At 39.4% G+C, this 19842-nt stretch overlaps 1 protein-coding gene across 1 annotated transcript; it reads right to left on the bottom strand.

Annotated features, from left to right (window-relative positions):
* Positions 1-621: 621 nt before the first annotated feature.
* Positions 622-18359, bottom strand: LOC138052339 (roundabout homolog 2-like). The gene is made up of 7 exons (XM_068898793.1): positions 18172-18359; positions 15796-16095; positions 10160-10444; positions 9386-9685; positions 8466-8795; positions 7408-7551; positions 622-3110 (listed from the first exon to the last, which is right to left on the bottom strand). Exons 1-7 carry the CDS (start codon positions 18227-18229, stop codon positions 2644-2646), a joined length of 1884 nt encoding a protein of 627 aa, XP_068754894.1. The 5' UTR covers positions 18230-18359; the 3' UTR covers positions 622-2643.
* Between the last annotated feature and the right edge of the window lie 1483 nt (positions 18360-19842).

Raw genomic sequence — 19842 nt, 5'->3', positions numbered from 1 at the left:
AGCCGATCACTAAATTAACGAACAGACCACGCGGTCGGTAAACCCAGGGAAGGTACTGTCATAAATGGACTATATAGGTATGTGCCGCTGTGAAGGGTATGGGTTTCAAGCAGTTTACTATAGGATAGAGTATATAAATCATAGCGTTTGGGTCTAGAATAGGGTATCATTTTTCACGAAACTGACCAGTCCCTTGAAGATTTTAACAAGACTAAGGAAACCAGAAATTCCCGCTCAAAAATGTAAAAAGATCGAGTCGGCAAAGTTTAAGTTTACGCAACTCAGCCTCAACAGTGTCGATAAATGGCCATCATGAAACACTTCTGGATATTATTAGCTGTCTGGATATTATTAGCTGTCACACTTCTGGATATTATTAGCTGTCAAGTATCGGTATTTAGACGGAAATCGGTGGGAGTTTACCCTTGTATAGGGTAGCAAAATTCAGCTGAACTAGCTCTGGTATAGGCTAAGGGTTCCAGGGTCCCAGCGGCACATCCCCACCAAGAAATTCCTAATTCCCCCCCCCCCCCCACCTTCCGGGGGTTTGGTCAATCACTTCTTTGTTCTAAATGAAAACGACTTTAAGCGTACTAAATTAATACCTTCAATAACAAAACAGCGAGAAAAATGCACTTACTTCGTGAGAGGATTCCAAATTTATCCTGAATAACCCTAACATTTTACTAAAATTCTGCCAACTTAAAACTACGTGTCAAAGCGGCTATGAGAACATGCACACTGTAAGCTGAATAATAATAGTCAAAAGGCTATGAATCATTCTTATCATTTCCTTTGTGGTCAAATACCGAAGTTAGAATGGCTCGTCATGCAACTAAATGTCACTATATAAACAGCACTTGAAAACACTGTCATCCAGAGTTTGCACATTCTGTCTTTCATAGTTGAATTAAATTTCTTTTTGCAGTAAGCGAAAAAAGAGCTTTGTTTTTGAGTTTTCGACTCGTAGTGACAATTAAAATGATTTGATTTTTTTTCTGAGACCGACACGCTTTCTTTCTAGCAAACATACCAGCCGCCAGAAGGGGTTTATTTACCAATATTAGTGTTCTTTATATAAAGAATACTAACGAGTTATTAGTAAATTTTTGAAGAGCCTTTTTCTCCCTTCAAGAACGCACTTTCTAAAGGTATTTACAAAAACTAAAATATAAACTAATATCTATGCCAACTGCCCAGTTGAGATGTCGTGAAATTTTTGAGGAAGCTCAATTATCAATTAGAGTGGAAGGAAATTTATAGCTTGCCTTTTAAAGTGGCTCTTCAGATTCAAAATAACTAGAGTTTGAATACAAAATTCTTAATAGCTATCTTGTGACCAATGTGCACTTAAAAATGATAGGTAAAGTAAATTCCTCAGCTTGTTCTTTTTGTGGTGGGATAAATGAATCCCTGAAACATCTTTTAGTGAGTTGCTAGTTTACCCAATTGTGGGAAAGACTTGTATGTTGGTACAATAATAGAGATATTAGGGTCCGGTCTTTAACCCCTGTAGTTGTAATATTTGGTGATTGGAAAATAAAAAACGATTTCTTGCTATTTAATCATATCTTAACTATCGCAAAGCAATATATCTATTCTTGCAGGAACAATAACTCTAAGCCTTCTTTTCGCGCGTATTAAGTTAGTCTCTCAGTTGGAATGTAAGATTGCTAAAGAGAAGAACAAGTTGCGTACCCACCTTGTTAAAAGGGCACGTTTTTTGAATAGGACAACTAATAATGTCTGCCCCGCGCATTCCTTTATAGTATTTCTGTTGTTGTTAAGTGAGCCCACACAACCTGAAGTATTACGTGAGGATTAAGTCGCTAAGTAATCACCGCGCATGCTCAACACAATGAATTTCGACCCATGGCAGAGGTGCCTTTCCCGTACTTGTCAACCCAGCTAACGCAACAGAAAAGAGACGTTTGCTAACAAGGAATAATTATAAGGGACTCTAATTAGCTCTAAACCTGAACTCTTGTTGAATTCAGTAAACAAAGCCTTAGTACATTGAATTGCCAAAATCACTTCCATCCCTCTTAGCCCATGGCCGCTATCTACTCGCTTGGAAGCTTTTGAGAACTTTCCCTTTTGATTTTATAATCCTTCCTTATCGAATTTTGTTTTCGGTGTAAAGTATCAATCCTTTTGAGAGACAAATAGACCAATGTATAATAATAGTTAGAAGGATGTTTCAGTTGACTGTACGCCGAAGTAGATAACGTACAATCTAGAATGATGAACATACAATCAAAACAAAATCTTGTATATAAAACTAATATATTGTTATGAAATGTTAACATTCCAGAGCGCAATGTAACTATGTTGTATGGCCGCTGGAATGTTGAGGCCATAATTAATTTTTCATGACAACTTATAATCAGTTTTGATGTTTTTTTTTCCTCAGGTCATATTTAAAGTTTCAACTCTGTGTAAGTTTTGATAAAGATCGCTGACAGCCATTGAAAGTGTCAACTTTGTTACAAGATTTTGTTTTGGATTTGTATTATTAACGTATGTCTTGATCACTATGACCTGATAAATTTCTTCTACACACAACGCAACTATCTGCAATTCTCATAGGTTACCCATCAACAATTGAGCTGCAAAAAACTCTTTTATCCCCTGTGACTAGTCCTAAAGTTTAGTGTTAAGCAAATTTGAGTTTTTCTCTTCCGTTTGGCCAAGAAATCGCATCAGCTTTTTCTCCCAAGAGTTTCCCGTGTCGGAATGATAATCCACAAAGGTGCTCTCTCTTAGAGCTTTAGGCATCTTCTTCTTCTTTATCCCATCAATTGTAACGACAAGCAATGAGCCATCTCGGCCTGTCTTACTTCGATGTAGAGCCATTTCGAGCTCGCCTCGGCAGAATTTGCTCTCCATATAATTTTTTGACATGACCGCCAGAACTTTGCGACTTGAGTACACGCTTTCGGCCATGTTGTCTACTAGGGGTCGACCAAGCTCAAAGTCGCGACTGTGGATGCAGTAGTTGATCCTTTGCCTTTCTAGGAAAGGAATAAGCTTATTTGCCACCCACTGATGGTCTTTCGTGCTGAAGGTCACAAACACATCATATATGAATTCACCATCGTTAATTTCTTCTGGAAACGGAAAAAAAAAGTAATTAGTTTGTTTAAATATTGGCAACCTTTGACTTGATTTGCTTTCATCGTTAATTTCAGTTTACAGTGTCCCCAATTAGTGCTCAAGCGCTAGAACGACTAGACACTTAAATAAAGTTCCTTTCCTTTCCTTTCCTTTCCATTTACTCATAGGGTCTACATTTGAACGTAATTTCGAGCCAAAGGAAGACACATTAGTCACGCCTCCTTTGTGTTGACAAACTTCAAAAACACACGGAAAAGCGCGTTGAAAGCTGGCTTTTTGCCTAGATGCTAATAATAAAATTTCACTGTCCTCGGTAAGTCCATACATAAAATAATCGTAGTTGCACAATATCTTACGAGAACAAATTTTATATCTTGAAGGCTTGATAAATACTGTTACGATCGTAAACACCATACAAATGTCCTATTAATTACTACCATGAAACTAATAAAAGCTGCACGAAAGCCCACACTTACCATAATTTCCATCTAATAATTAAGTGTTTTGCCTCAGTTTTTACAATCGCGAAGATATCGTTGACGTCACCTATTTTCATTAATAGGGAGCTTAATAAGTGAGCGCGATTTTGAGACGCGCGCGGCAACCGGAACATTTCACGAGCCAGACTCTTATACTGAACATCTCTAATGGCGAAAGGAAACTTGGGAATGAAATGTGTTTGTGTGAAGACAAGTTAAGGGAAAATAGCTCACTTCCGGTTGCCGTCCGCGTCTCAAAAACGCGCGTGCTTAAGCTCCCTAATGTGCGAATCAGAGCCTCATTGGCTATTGGAATAAACGTTCTTTTGTTTCTGTGGTTGGCAGATTTGAAAAACAAAAGCAATGTTTGTCAAAATAGATCTTCCCTATACTACTTTTTTTCTCGCTAGGCCACTTAGAAGCTATTAAAGCCATCTTTCAACTCGCTTTTCCATGTATTTTCTTAAGTTTGTCAACACGAGGGAAGCGTGACTAATGCAGCCATGTTGGAGCCCAAGGGAACAAAAAAGAAATGTCGTTGACAACAACTGTCTTGCACCTGGGTAGGGTTCATTGTGCTGAGCGTTTGGTTCCAAAGTTCAACCGTCCAACACTGCAATCCCAACCATCTTCCAAATGGCTTTGGATCGAGTGAACAAATTACCGCCTGAAGTCGCTCGCAAAGCTACTATTGCGTTTTTGGTGGGTTGAAATTAGGCTCGACTTCCGCCGCTCACTCGAGTTCGGGTATCCTCCCCGAGAAGAGACGGCTGGACGCGTGAGCGATAGATTGTGTCTGTGACGTAAATTCAAAATATAATTTATGCGAAGGTAATAGTTGCGGGGAAATAGCATTAGACATCCCAAAAACACTGATTTTAAGAAAACAGAAATTACACAACAATGCTTAAAACGTCTGTGCGAAGTTTCCAAATAATACGAGCTTGAGTTTGTGGTTAAATGATCGATGTAAGTTTGAATTCAACAGGCGAATCATCAACGAAATCTTCGGCTGCTTTAGCTGTCAGTCGACCTCATCGGCCCCCTGGTTTTGCCAGCAATAAACTCAGCAGTACTTTCAATTGATCTTGAGGAATTTTACTTGCTCTTACATTAGCCAAGTATGAGGAGAAAATTGCAATAGCAATGGATTTGAAAACCATATTTTGACCTTGGCGCCAAGTGGAAAATCAGTGAAGTTTGCGAACTCAGGCGGTAGAAAACGACGCAATTACCATTCTCCAGCTTCTCGAACACTTTTCGTTGTCGCAATCTTGGATGTTTCCTATCTTAAAGCACTGTAAACCTTGAACAGGCCGGGTCAAAGAATACCTTCGCAGCCAAAACATATAATTTATGCCAGACGGATTTGTGCAGGCGAGTTTCTGATTGGCGGAGATTAACAATGGCTCACCTCACGCGTCCAGCCGAGATTTCGGGAGTGAGCGCTGGCTTATTTCCCGAAACAGCGGCTGGTAATCGAGCCTACATTGTAGGTTGAAATGAAAGTTTGAACTTTGTCAATTTATTCAGGAATAGTAACCGTGGGACCATTTTATCTGGGAATATTTGACTCAATTTGGTGGGCTTCCCAGATGGAGTATGCAGCCTTGGTATTTTATACAACCGTTGACACCCGAGGAATTGAAAAATGGCGCAAATCGTGTCGAATTTGGGGAACAAAAAAACACACACAGGAATGAAGCGACCCACAAAGGCAATAAGGTAAGGCTTTTTAATTGAGATTTTTTCGTATAATTATCTTCTCACGTCTTTTATCACGATTCCCATACAAATCGTTATATTTTTGTCGGGCATGTTGACTTTCCCTCACACTGAGCTTGGAGCACCTGTGCATTAACATACGATTTTGCTCAAAGAAGTCATGCTACTTTACAAATTGACATCAAAACGTTAAAGAACCTGTTAAACTTAGCTAACTATCCAGTTTTAAGCCTTTTAGCTTTGATAGCGAATCAGTTATTAGAAATCAAACTTTAATGAATTCTTGGGTGGCAAAGACCCTAATTAATGATCCCAAACATTGTTTGTAAGGTTATGAAGTTTCAAAGCATCATTGCTCAAAGATTATCTGATATATCGGGTTAAACATTTCGGAAATAGCTCATTATGCAATGCAGTTTCTTTATTCAGTACTTTATTCTCGGATGACTGTGATTAACTGGAAAATCATAGCCTTGTGATAGTGAGCCAAAAATATGTAAGCATGGTTTGTTGTCGAGCAGGCCCCACTTGTTGAAAGGTTGTATAACTATATCCAATGTATAGGTCACTATCCAGAATTAGTATTACACAACTAGTGGACTAATGCAAGTCATATATCATATCACCTCATAGAAATCTCGAGCTCATAATCTAATAGTTAAATATAGATTACTTCATGGTTGGTGAGTTGTGAAGGGTCGCTTGAACGAAACAGTGAGCGAAGCGAACGAGTGAGTTTAACGATCCTTCACCAACGAGTGGGTAATAAAAACCGTACAAACCAGCCAACCATGAAGTAATTTGTTTATTATATAAGTAATGAGATCATATAAAAGAAGACGATTTGAGTTCTGATCGGGAGGCTATCAATCAAATGATCGTGAATAAAGCGTCAAACAAATAGTGAAACATTTTATAAATAAAAGAGATCTTTACCTTCCGTACCTCACTTGGACACTTTTACAAGTTTAAAGATTTTCTGAAGTATTTTGAGAAGAAAACCAAGCAATAAACTGAACAAAAACTTGAAAACCATACACCAGTCGGCTGCCAAATTGACGAAATACTGAAACCTTAAATGCAATATTTAAAAGAAATAGCATTTCTTGGATTTGCAAGCCTTCATTGATTGCCTCATCCAGTCTCATAAAAATTCTTTGACTTGGGCCATTTTTCAATTTTAAAATGCATGTCTGATCGACCAATTGCTAATATTTCAAAATGATCCCACTTAATTCTATGGTTGGTTAAGCAAACATGATCAGCAATTGCAGATTCGTGACAATTTGTAGTCAGGCCTTTAAAATATTGTTTTTCTGTCTCGTAATCGGCGTTTCGTTTTCCCTATATAGAAATTATTGCAATCCCAGCAGTTTGCTCTGAAATATCAGCAAAATTTCAGTTTTTCAAAATTTCAATCTCAAGTTTCAGTTTGCTCTGAAATATTAGCAACTGGCCGATAAGATATGCATTGTAAAATTAAAGAGTCTCTGTTTATCCGTGATCTAAAGCCAGCTTTAAATGAAAACGTTGGCAGTGAGAAACTTTATCTCTATTATTAGCATATTTCTTGTCGTTTTATGTCAATCAATTTTTTTAGTTCCCAGTCCGTACAGTTGTATTTTTGAATTTAAATTTATCTGTAACTGAATAATTATCACTTCTGATGATGTATGTTGCAACATACGAAACGTTGGGTTTATAAAAAGTTATGCAGTTCAAGCAAAAGTTTGTAACCGCTGTTTTCGTTTCATTCTCATCCAATCTCTAGGGTGATATAGACAATTTTAGGGGGCCAAATTTGTCATCATGATGAGTTAAAAATTAATTAAGCTGAAATACCAGTTTGAGCGTTGGAGACTGTAAAAACATGCTGAAGAGAAGCCATAAACAAAATTAACTTACCAGAAGGACTTACAACTAAGATGAACAGCACTTAAAGCCCGAAAGCGGTCAAAATGACACTTAAGTTTAAGCCAGAAGGTTTTGAAAGTAACTCAAGTTTTTTTGTTAAAAAACAGTAGCCCATTTATTTGCGTAGGTTCGACGTAGGTACTCACACTAAAGCGGTTAAGTGTTAAATCACCTTGATGTTTCTGATCGTGCCTTTTTTTCTGCAACCTTCGAAGAAAGAGCGAGGCCGTCGTAAGAATAAGCAATCCTCCGGCGACGAGAGGGAATAGAATGATCAACGTGTTCTTTTCTTCAGGTTGGCCGCTTGAAGAAAAATCTGCAAGATAATTTGAGTATGAGCATTTTGTGAGTAAAAAAACAAGCACTTTCGGTCGTTAGGTTGATTACACGAGGAAGTGAAATAACATACTGATGTGAATCATTATCACTACAGGCTTGGAAACTTGAAAGTTTTATATTTTTTCCTAGATAACCTTAAAGACTGCATCGAGAAAATCATGTGACCAGTATTTGTCCACAAACGTTGTGAAAAGAGAAAGTCAGGAGAGAAATGCAAGATTGGTGAGACTGGTTTGGTTGGTTTCTGAACTCACACTTCACAAGACTAGTTACTAAAGACTGATACAGAACTAGGATCATTGTCTAAGGTGAGAGTTGTGTGCAAACCCTCGACTATGTCTCGGGCGTTTGCATAACTGTCCAAAATTCTCCCAACTCCCCCTCGTCTTTAGATGAGGCTACGTAAACACGGGAAAAAAGTCATCTGTTGCTTTTATAAAATATTTCTCAAAAATAATTCAACAAATGAAGGAAAATGCTGTTTTTTAATTCTTGATTAAAACAGATTTTGTTGATACGCCGCCCTTCGATGGAGCATTTCAAGGAAGTTTAGTTGCTTGCGTTGGTATTCCCTCCCCACACAATAAGGCCATATAGGATGAAAGGTAGAATGACTTTAAAGTACAAGTCCAGTAAGGCATTCCTTTCAGCCAGTCAAAACGAGCTTCTGACAACACATAACGAATCAAAACAGTTCGTGTGATGTCTCAGTCGTGTTTACATACTGTCATCTAAACACAGCTACTGACCAATAGGAGTGCACGTACTATCCTAATTATTATGCTAAATCGAGGAAAGGTCATTTAACTGAGAAAAAAACGTAAATTACGTAAAGAACATGTAACCTAGTTGTGCTCATTAAAGATACAAAATAAAAGCTAATATGATTACCAATCTCCGCCTCCATTTGAACCAAACTAATATTTTTCAAAGACATTCCAACTGAACTATTAACCACGCAACTGTAGATGCCAAAATCGGAATGGGAAACATTTCTGATCCACAGGGACATCTGTGTTATATGCCAAGTTTCTGAGCTATTAAATTGGTATGCATACGTTGCATAGCGTGGATCCGTTTCATTTAATATGATTCCTCGAAAGAACCAAACATTCTTGACTTCTAGAAATGGCGAATTAAATGTTATGCACTTCAGCTGAACTTGTCTGTTAGTTGCCGTTTGCACTGTTTCCAAGATGGAGGAGATGTTTTGAAGATTGTCTAAAAACAAATTACTATTATTACTTCTTTAGTTAGGAATGCATTGTTAGAACAAGTCATTTCAAGTTGGACATAACAAACCTCTCGATTGGTAATGTTTTAATAGCCTGGTCATTATCTGAGCTAGAGCTGATTCGTATAGTAGGAAGGGGCATGCTGAAGTTAAACTGACCCTGGGGACTAACTTAACCCCTCTGTCTTTTTTAGCCACAAATAATAATAAAAAATGACCTGTACCTAATGCCTTCCCTATGATGAGAAGTTTTAGTACCTTGTGGACTCCACCGTAAGACTATAGCAAAAAAAGAGAATACCGCACAACAGGTAACCGCTCCTACATCATGCGAAACTAAAGACCTGCTTTATGTCTGGTGAGAATTTACTTTTTAACTAGTTGGAAATGAATTTTATCCTAAGGTTGCCCCAAGCAGTAGCGTGGTACCACACCCGACCACACCTTGGATGACATAGTTACTATTCAGCTTTTAGTTACAAACTTTCTTAACGAAAACCTGTTTATTAGCCGCCTCCTTTTCGGCCGCCATGACAAATGCATGAGTTCCAGACAAAATATAGTATTTACGCTGTACCTTTTTCATCCACGATCAGAGTAATATTATTCCGGCCCTCGTTTCGTAGGCTGTGTACAAAGCACTCGTACAGCCCTGAATCTTGTTTAGACACATTGTGAATGTGCAGAAGGGTCACTAAGAGAAGTTTATCAGCTTGGAAAGTCTCGATTTGGTTATGTGGAAGTTGTTTGCCATTGAATGACCATCCCTCGGTCGATGATTCCATAATAGCATCAGGAGCTTGGCACACCAGTGTTGTATTTGAACCACTTCTCGCAACAACGAAGTGAGATTTTACTAAGATCTTCTGAAGTTGGTCTATTGAAGAAAAGAAAACTCAAGCGACCAATCATTAATAAATCAGTTCAGTCAGTCCTTTCGTTTCTCAATCAGGCAATCCATCACTTAGTCAAGCAATACGTTATTGATATGATTAAGCAAGTTTCAACAAACATTGAGGAAGATATATCGGAATAAATGAACATTATTGGGATGTGGTTGTGTTATTTGTAGACTTCAAAAATAACTTTACTCTTCAAAAAACAAATTGTCTGGAAGGAAATATTTCTATTATCAATGTTGATGTTTGAGTGTCATGTACTAGGGTGTTTTTGTGAGGGCGCGGGAGGTGGGGGGTGAGAGGGGCGTCCTTGACTATATTTGATTGGCCTTTTCTAGAAGAAAGCTATACCCTCAGCTCTCGGCCTGCCGTTTTTGGTCGTACTTGAGATCTTTGGGGGAGTTTTTTTTCGGACTAGTTTCTGGTCAAGGATGATACAGAAATGCACTTACACCGAATCATTATCCACACCATCTTCTCTACTGTTCCATATGAGTTACTCGCTTCACAGAAGAATTCGCCTTCATGATCCTCATTAGCAGCTTTTATCAATAATGTGACTCGATTCAAAGTTGGGTGTGCCTCGATCTCATAATTCTCGTCGTCTTTGATATATTCATTGTCTCGTTTCCATCTGATCTTTGGCTTTGGCCACCCTATGGCCTCACATGGAATACGCTTGTCCTCATCTTCCATGGCGACGATTTCTGTAGATAATTTTGTTATAACGGGTTCACCTAAAGTTTAAAGGAAAGACAATGGAATCGTTAAGCAATGAAAAGGACCTCGGGTTTTAGGGCTCAGTTTCTTGGAATCACTTGGAAAGACTTCATGCATGCTCAAATTGATGTGGATTGAAGTAAATCGAAACAAGAAATTTATGGTAAATAAGAAATCTTTCTAATACAAGCTCTCATATAAAAACAAACTAACTAAGTACCCGGGAGAATCTCCAACCTAACGATGGATTTATCACTGAAACAAGGATGTTTAAAATTGCATTGGCCTGTCCCTGTCAGAGCAATTTGTGCAAAGAAGAGCATAAGGAAGAGAAGTATTCGCATTTGCAGTCCGGCCTGATACATTGTGTGATTTGTGCCGTCATTTTCAAATCCCCACGGCAACGTTTTTCGCATTTGATTTACTGGTCCTCTTTGGTTTCCTCAGGCGGGGAAAGAGAGACTCCTGTATTACTTGCAGGCGCATGCTCGGAATGAACCAATCATATTGCATTAGATGCCAGGCTGGATATGTAAATAAAGGGAACCTTGAATCGTATATGAAAATTACTGTGTGATTTGCAGTGTCAGGAAAGAGAACATCTAAATTATCCCTCGTCGTGACCAAACGAGGAGAAAAAACCCCGATCACAGTGATGTTGGGAAATTATTGCCGAATAAATGTAACGACTCAGAGAAGATCGCAATAAATCGATGCAAAGGCTGAACTAGTAATATATTATCTGCAGTACTTTACCTCTAGCAATGAGTTTCAGAAGGAAAGTGCTTTTAAGTAGCAACGATAAAAGCAAGGTGACACACGCTTTTAAGGACATTATTTCATCCTTATTAATTAATATTCACGAACAAATTTTGACCAGAAAAAAAAAAAAAACGTGACAATTAACGTCCTAATAATCGATGTTTAACATTGCTTCATAATTGCGTTATCAACACAAACTGGTATGTAAAGAAACAAATAGTCCAGGTTGTGATTCAACTTCGTTTAACTTTTTATCGAACTTTATCAGGAATAATGCTCAGTTTTTCTGTCCGCATGCAATCGTCTTTTAGTTTTTCCGATATAAAAATCACTGCAGTCTCAACAGCCAGCTCTACATAAGACCTTAGCCATTTGGCCACGGCCCTAAGTCTTTCCTTGTAAGGAAAGAAAGATTTAATGCGACGAGTGCTTGGAAAAATTATTCTAAGGAAAATTGATAGTCTGAGTAAATTACTCTACTCTTATTACTCAAAAAAAAAAATACTCTGTTTGTCACTGGTGTTTGTGTATTATTCCTGATAAAATTGAGAGTATTTAGGACATTTTTTACCTGACTGTTTTATGTGAGGTATTGTAATACGGAGCGCCAGATGGTTAATGATTGACTACGCTTGAAAGACGTTTACCCGACATATCAGTTCTAGTTCGCCTTTCCACTGTTCACACGTTGGTTTTTTTTGAAACGCCTGACTTGTATCGAAATGTCTCGAAAGTCGAAACGTTCAGCAAAAAAAACCGTGACCGATCAAGATGGCGATAGCTCTCCTTGGCTGGAAAGGTTTTGCTCGATGCACGACACACCGGCAGCTCTCATGGTCATTCTGGCCGAAAATGCTGTTACTTCGGAAGCCATATTCGCCGGCCTCACGGAGCAAGACTTAACTGATATGCGCCTTGTTGTGGGGCACAAGGTTATTTTACGCGGAATCCTCTCCACTTTTACCAAGTCCTCGGCCTCGGCTACCGCACTCGCAGCAAGTTTAACAGAGCCCGCCACATCGGACGGTCCAGATGTGTCGCCATTCATGCTCGCCGATGAGTTAGCAAAGATCGAAGCAGACTTGAATGCAGCCCCTTCGCGCCGATCGCAATCCGCCGCATAAACTCATGTTGAACGCCTGGCTGCCTCCACCTCAAGTGAAGCTACGGGTCCTGAAGGTGAGCCTCTGTTACCCTCGGATTTAATTTATGGCTCCGACGGAAAACAACTTAAACCTCTACAATTATCTTTTACGCAATTCATGTTGGCAAATTCCAAGATCCTCGAGACTCTCATGGCCAAAAACCCTTCGGAGGCGTCTGACTACCTCAAGTATCTTAAGTTTCTGGCCATTGAAGGCACACGATTTCAAACTATAGCCATTCTGGCATTTGATCAAGACTACAGAGCAACCAAACCCCCGAAAACGTCAGTTGGTGACCCTGCCCAAACCCCGAATGCTCGGATGACTGGTTTGCAGGTTCTTGGTCCAAATGCCTCGTTTCCGACTTTCACAACTCTCGCCTCTACAGTGCACACTGTAGTCACGCAGGTCACGCAATCGACCCGTCGCTTCGCTCGAATATTAACTATTTGGAACTATTCCCTATCCTCGTTGCCGTTTGTCGCTGGAGTCCCAGTGGCTAGACAAACATGTCATCGTCAAAACTGGCAATACCCAGGCCATGGCCTTTATAAACAATGGCACGTGTAGAAACTCCATAGCCATGTCCTGGCTGCGTGAGATTTTCTGGATAAGCGTTCAACACAATTTTCACTTCACGTCACGGCACTTACCGGGCAAACTGAACTAACACGCCGACAAATTGAGTCGGCTTCAGTTTTCAGATCACACTAACGGAGTTTTGTCTTCCCACTAGGATATCTCTCACAGTTGGACCGCCGCGCTCGGCTTGTCTCTGCCGCCGCCTACGCTAGCTCAACCCAGTAGCTACCCGTCGTTCCCAGTGGAGAGTAATTCTACGTTTCTGTTCCGAGTTTGGACTGACCCCCATCCCAGCCTCATCCAGAACTGTCATTCGATTCCTCATTCATATGTCTTCTTACTGCAAATATTCAACGATAATTAATTACCTATCAGCTATTAACGTCCTTCATCGACACTGTGGTGACGATGTCACCCTTCAGGATGCCTTTGCTGTCAAACTAATCATTCGTGGTCTTCGCCGCATTTTGGGTAACGCACACGAACAAAAACTACCCATTACTTCAGAGATCCTCCTCCGCCTCCGTTCTACGCTTACGGCTGACAGAGATTCAGGATTCTGGGCAGCGATGCCAATTGGGTTTAACTCCTTTTTCCGCAAGCCTAACCTGGTTCCGAAATCCGCCAAAGATTACGACCCTTCTAAATCTCTGTTACGTAAGGATATTATCGTGCTTCCGTGGGGCTTAGTAATTTGCGTGACTTGGTCCAAAACCATCCAGTTCAAAGAACGACAGCTACTCATACCGGTAGTCCGCCTCTCCTCTAATCATCTGTTGTGCCCACTACAGGCCTACGAACGACACCTGCGTCTATTTCCCGCACCACCCTGCTCGCCCGCTTTTCTGCATTTTCGTGGGGATTTGGCTACACCCATCACGCACTCAGCTTTTACTACGAAATTACGCAAAGCTTTGAGTATCGCTGGGCTCAAGGCCTCTAACTACTCTGGTCATAGCTTTCGTCGTGGGAGGGCAACGTTCGCCTTCCATTGTGGTGTGCCAGTTGAACTCATCAGTCTTCAAGGTGACTGGTCTTCCGACGCTGTACTCCTGTACATTGCCCAGCCTTTCAAACGTCGTCTGTCCGTGGCCCATCTTATCGCCAAGAATATTCCTTCATCCCGCACTTGACTCTTCCCCTCTCCATCCATCTCCCCTCTTTATGTATGGCGGTTTGGGCGGGCCGCATCATGGGGGCGGACCAAATTTCGGCCTCTGCGCCTCTGCTCCTCCCTTGATGCGGCTCTGCTCTTTCCGGCAAACAATAAAGTTTATTTATGTTACATGTTTGTGTCACCTTTATTTATCACCAGCGTAGGATTACATTGGGTATCCAAAAAATTTGTGCCCGATTTTGAAAAAAAAAATGGTAGGTGTAAACTCCTGAAACAATCACAGTTTCAATAATTACTGTGCAACTCAAATATATGTTCACTGGATCAGTGCAATTATCACATAACTAGATCGACAGAAGTAGTGAACAATAAATTATGAACAATAAACAAGAGTTCCAGGAGGAGATTTATTAGTCTTCGTTGAGCGATTCACATCCACAATCTACAGTATTTTTTGTAAGTTTCAAGTGAGTCTCGGGAGAGCAATTAAATCTAAATTTAATATTTTTCTGCGCCAACATCATGCAGCTGTTCAGTTGGGTTTCAGGCACGAAATTCCATACTTTCGTATGTGATCCATCTGATCTTCCACGATTGGGACTCACGATAAGAAAGACTGACTTACAATTAACATCGGACTCGAATCGAAGAAAATCGCAAACATATTAAAGGAACAACCATGTAGCAAACAGACTTGCCAAATCCTGTTGCACTTTAACAAAACCATCATTACCGGTAACGACTGCATGAATAGCTTGCAGTTGTTGCGCCTTAGGCACAAAGGTAAAGTGGCATTTCTTGAAGGCGAAATCAATTGCCTCCAGAACCTTGGCGTTATAATTTCCTTTCACATTATCCCCATGTATCCAGTGTAAAAGCACTCGGAATAAACTATGCCCAAATAAGGAATCTTTTTCCAAATATGGTTTTTTCCCCAGTTTTGGAGGAAAAAATGGCGTTATTCCGAGCATGCGCCTGCAATTAATACAGGACTCTCTCTTTTCCCGCCTGGGTTCCAGGCCCATTTTCAGGGCGGGGTAAGAGGGAGTCCAGGAACAGGACTAATAGTACGCTACAAGCAGTTGCACTCACTGTTGATAACCGTACAATGCGTGTTATTCAAGTCAGCGCATCTCCAACCTCCCTTCCCCCCCCCCCCCCCAAGCAAAGTTGTTTCCATTTCCACTTGGCACTCAGACTAAAGGGTATCAACATTGAAAAAGGGGATGGGGGAGGGAGGGGCATTCATTCTTTTCTAATGAACTAGAAGAGGGGTTTTAGGAAGAAGAGGTGGATTTTCCATTCAGTGTCTCAACCTTTTTGCAATTGCTTGTAGCTATGATTGGCTAATCTAACGGGCCTTATTCGGCTATACAGCCCACTGTCCGGCCCGCCATATATGAATTTTGATGCACAATTTTCTAGCGAGTTTTTCATGTTGTTTATGTGAAATAAAACTCGTGAAACTGTTGAATCTTGCAAACCGCTATAAGATTTATTCGTTTTTTTTTTTGGGGGGGGGGGGGGGGGAGATTTTCACGCATGCCAATCAAGTTGGTTGACGATCTACTTGCCTTCAACTAGTTACCTTTCCAGCGAGACCGATTCGATTTCAGAGACATAGTAAAAGTATTACTTAACTCTGTTTCTCCGTCCGTAGTGAACGTTACGGATCCTCATTTTTTTCGCGCGCTTCGTATTTTGCGCTTGGGCTAAAAAGACTCGATCCGTAACGTACTGTACGGATATCGACAGTATTTACCTTCAACATTGAGATAATAGAGGTCCGTGTCGGATTCTGCTCCTTTCGAAATTCTGCACTCGTACCTTCCAGCATTAGTTTGTGTGATGTTTATCAAGGACAATCGTGAAGACTCTCTAGGTGATGACGAGTGACGTTGCCGAACTATGATTGGCTGGTCATCTTTAAACCATTGTATTGTGTCAGCAGGACCACCATTTTGAACGAGGCAGTCAAGTGTCACTTTCACCCCAGGGTTGAGGCTTATGTTCATTGGATGCACTTGTATCCTTGCAGAGATGGCTGCTGTGAGAGAGGAGCCTAAAACAATATCGTATGTTTGTTTGAATGAACGTAAAAAAAAAAAAAAAAAAAAAAAAAAAATGGGTACAGAAGGTGAATGTGATATGCACCCCTTTTCGGACGTAAATTGCAAGGCAATGTGACCTACGTGTACGTCCTTAGGTCCTCTTCGTTCTTGGAGGCAAATAGCAATTGGTTCCAGCTCTTTTCGGAGTGGGGTTTATAGAATTTACCTTTGTACAGTAGATGATCTGGTTCTAATGAAATCCACAAATTATCCTCGAATATATGTCATATTAGTCAATTTTGAAAATTGATGGACTGATTATATAATGAACCTATATCGCGTAATATAATCCAAAAATGACTTATTCAGCAAAACTCTCTTCCTTTTTAAATCTAACTGGAAAGATATGATTGAATCGGTAATCATGTTTTCGTTGTCATTGTATATTGATGTAACCTGAGAATGTCAAGCTTAAACAAAATTCATGCTGCTCGCAGGTTTAACCACTAAATGAATTTGTCTTTTTTTATGAGCCAAATTTGCTAAAAGTTATTTTGCGCCACAAATGGCGTTGTCAATTGCCTAATAAACACAACTGTTGTAACAACGGCGTTTGAAAACTGAGACATTTTGTCAAACCGCTATGCTAACCCCGTAAGGTTTCCGTACACGAAGTTTCTTTATTTGTTTTTTACTTGTTGAGACCTAACCATTTATTCCTTTCAAATTTCACCATAATTTCACCGTGCAATTAAGAAATACATATGCAGTAACAGAAGCACTTAGGTCATCGTAAAATCATCACTTTGCGGACCCAACAAGACTATTTAATTTGAATTTTCTCAACATAAATAAGTGCAAATATACATCAACCACCATCTCATTGGTTTTAGTTAAAATGGAAAAATAAAATAAAATAAAACTTTCTTTCCCAATGAATTTTCTTCTCGACAGAATTTTAGGTTAATTTCTTCTGACTGATATTAATACAGCAATTTCGCTAAAGTGGCCATTTTTTGGTTGGATGGGGAGGGGGCGACGCGGTTGACTGAAGAAAAAGTATTTTAACTCAAAATGATTAATCCATTCCTACTATATTAATCAATAGTGCTACAATTCAATCTCAGGCAGTTCATGCTGTGCATCACGACTTTGTTGTTAGTTTTTAGTGTCATGTGGTAATATCACATTTTGCAAGTTTCCATCTCCCATAACGGAGTACGTGATGACAAGAATCACTTTCCAATGAAAATTATTCAATTAAGAAAACAGAAAAATCTAGTAAATAAATCTTTTCGTAGGGAACGGACACTTTTAAATGCTATTTTATTGGCTTACCATCTCTTATCAGTTTATTTAACACCACAAGAGAGCTAATTGGTTTCTCGAATTGTTTTATTCGTCAAAAATACCCCTGAGGTAGAGATGTTCTCACATGACATTCTGCTCCTTCTTGATCATCAAATATTTTGTTTGCCATTACAAGAAAAATAAGCCGGCTTTAGATTTTGCTTTCGATATTGTGGTGATACGGTCTAGATTTTTCTGTTGTGTGATATGTGGTCAAGACTATTGATTAAGACATCTTTTTGTGTCATAAAACTGCATTTAGTTAGTTTTGAAATTTGAGAAGTGTGATTTAGAGAAGGAAGTTTGAAACAAAATTGTCTTGGTTTACCAACGATCGATATGAATCAAATGTTTTTGTTAATCTCCTTAATAAGGTGACGGTGGCTGCAAATCTTAGGCCCCATTCCAGTAAAAATCAGGAAATATATATGTTACTACAGCAAATCACTTTGCCCATTCTATGCTGCTAAAGAATAACATTACTGCTGTGAAATGTTCTAGCTTTCTCCAGCTGCGACGTCGCGCGAACAATTCAACGTTTGTATAACTCACGAACACAGCAGTGCAAATTTTGAGACAGGACTTGACAAAGAAAATCAAGTTAATCATCGAGACATATTTTTCATGTCGAAGAAAATCCAAAGTTTTGCGTTTGCTTCTTAAAGCTCGCTTTGGCACTCAAAAGGGATCTTAAATTGTAACGTTTCAGATTACTGAGAAATAGACCTCTAACTCACCTTGTAATAAAATGATTCCAGCTAAGACGAACAGATATGCGTAAAAATCGTTGATCATTGCCGCAGATTGGACGCTTTGGTCTTGAACGTTGGTCTTGTGAACTTCTTGACACCTGATTTTTTTAAGGATTCACTTTTGCAGGCAGAGTTAATACCACGCCATCTGCATAAGAGTGGTAATGGCTCCGGCACTTGCGAGGTCTTATAAAGCTGCAGTAAAAAGATGAAATAAACTGCTCCTGTAAATTTGGACTTAACACAATTACAGTGGCTCCCTCTTCCTTTCCTGATGGCTTTACTTTTTTTTCAATTGGTGCGCGTGTAATTAGTCGTCCATACACCTGCTTTAATGTCTTAAAAACCGATTTACCTGCGCTGTAAAAAAAAACAACAACAAAAAAATCTTGATGTAATTACAACTGCACCGTTTCATGAAATTCTCTTTAAATAGGCCTTCGTGCCGTACAAGTCGTTAAAAAAAGAAAGACGTTTCGAACATCAAGAAGAGCGAGATGTTCTACGATTTCACTCGTTTTACACTTTTTGGCATTCTTTTTGACAGCAACAAGGGATTAGAAAGCGGTATTATATCCTACGCAGGAGATTTCAAAGTGCAGTCAATGGGTATAAAAGATGTTTTGAAATTTGTTTTTGCATATAGCCTCCTTTGATGTTTCACAGTTAGGGCTTCGTTTGCGTGGATTGTTACAGCGGACATGGCACCACGCGGAACCAATCAAACAATTTTAACTAGCCGCCAATAAACTTAGCATCAAATCTTAACCCAGCAACAGCAGGTATCTTGGTCAGTAAATAAACTCCTTACGCGATTTCTTATTCCTTGGAACCAGTTTCTATGTATCTGTATTGTGAAATTTAAGGTGAGAAATGACTCAAAGCAGGAATTAAACGTAACCGCATTTCGGTTCCTAACAGGTCTCAATATTCCAATTATAAACAAGCTTTAATCGGGTATTACCTTTTATGAACAGGCGAGAGGTATAACTTTATAGCCGGCGGTGTTTTTCGAACGTGACTTGGCCTAATGACCGCCTACGAGACTGAAGGGTTAACAGTTATTGCAAATACAAGTTTTCAGGTCAGCAGGCAATCAATTTTATATCGTTTAATTAATCATCTGAAAACTGAAATATCAACACCTCCCCTTGTAAAACGTTGAATTCACATTTCCATAAAAAAAAATTAAAGGAAATGAAATACAAAAAAAATAATAAAATAAATAATCATAATAATATAACGAACACTCTCGAAAGCTCTCAGAAACGCCAGTAGTTGCATTTACGGCCGAAATGACAACCGAACAGCGCAGTCCAAGTAATTTAAATGGGAACTCAGTTTATCTCAGTTGCACAGCGCTACACAGCAAGCAACCCCCAAATATGTCACTGTCCCGTTGTTTTTTCGTCTTGCATTTTACAAACAGTAAATCTTCGGTTTATAATCAGTAAATCTTCGGTCAGAGAACATATATTGGAATCGTTATATTTAATACAAACCGGACCGAATCGTGACAATGTATAAGCTTTCAAATTGGATCGGAGGGAATTCAAAAATCGAGCTTTGAAAGGAACATTTTCGTCAAAAGCAAGGTTTGGTTGAATAAACAAAATGTTATCCGCATTTTTAATTTATCATAACATTTAAATAAAA

This window comes from Montipora capricornis, chromosome 1, assembly GCF_036669925.1.
Source record: "Montipora capricornis isolate CH-2021 chromosome 1, ASM3666992v2, whole genome shotgun sequence".
Taxonomy (NCBI): domain Eukaryota; kingdom Metazoa; phylum Cnidaria; class Anthozoa; order Scleractinia; family Acroporidae; genus Montipora; species Montipora capricornis.
The sequence above is the reverse complement of the archived record's forward strand: the minus strand, read 5'-3'. Positions and strand labels throughout refer to the sequence as shown.

What these genes read in the sequence shown, in the direction of transcription:
- LOC138052339 (XM_068898793.1), bottom strand. Translation starts at nt 18,229, where the DNA reads ATGATCAACGATTTTTACGCATATCTGTTCGTCTTAGCTGGAATCATT. An exon ending in CTATTATCTCAATGTTGAAG is followed by an intron (nt 10,445 to 15,795) that starts GTAAATACTGTC and finishes TTTAAACTTTAG; the next exon opens with GTGAACCCGTTATAACAAAA. An exon ending in GGTGTGGATAATGATTCGGT is followed by an intron (nt 9,686 to 10,159) that starts GTAAGTGCATTT and finishes TTTCTTCAATAG; the next exon opens with ACCAACTTCAGAAGATCTTA.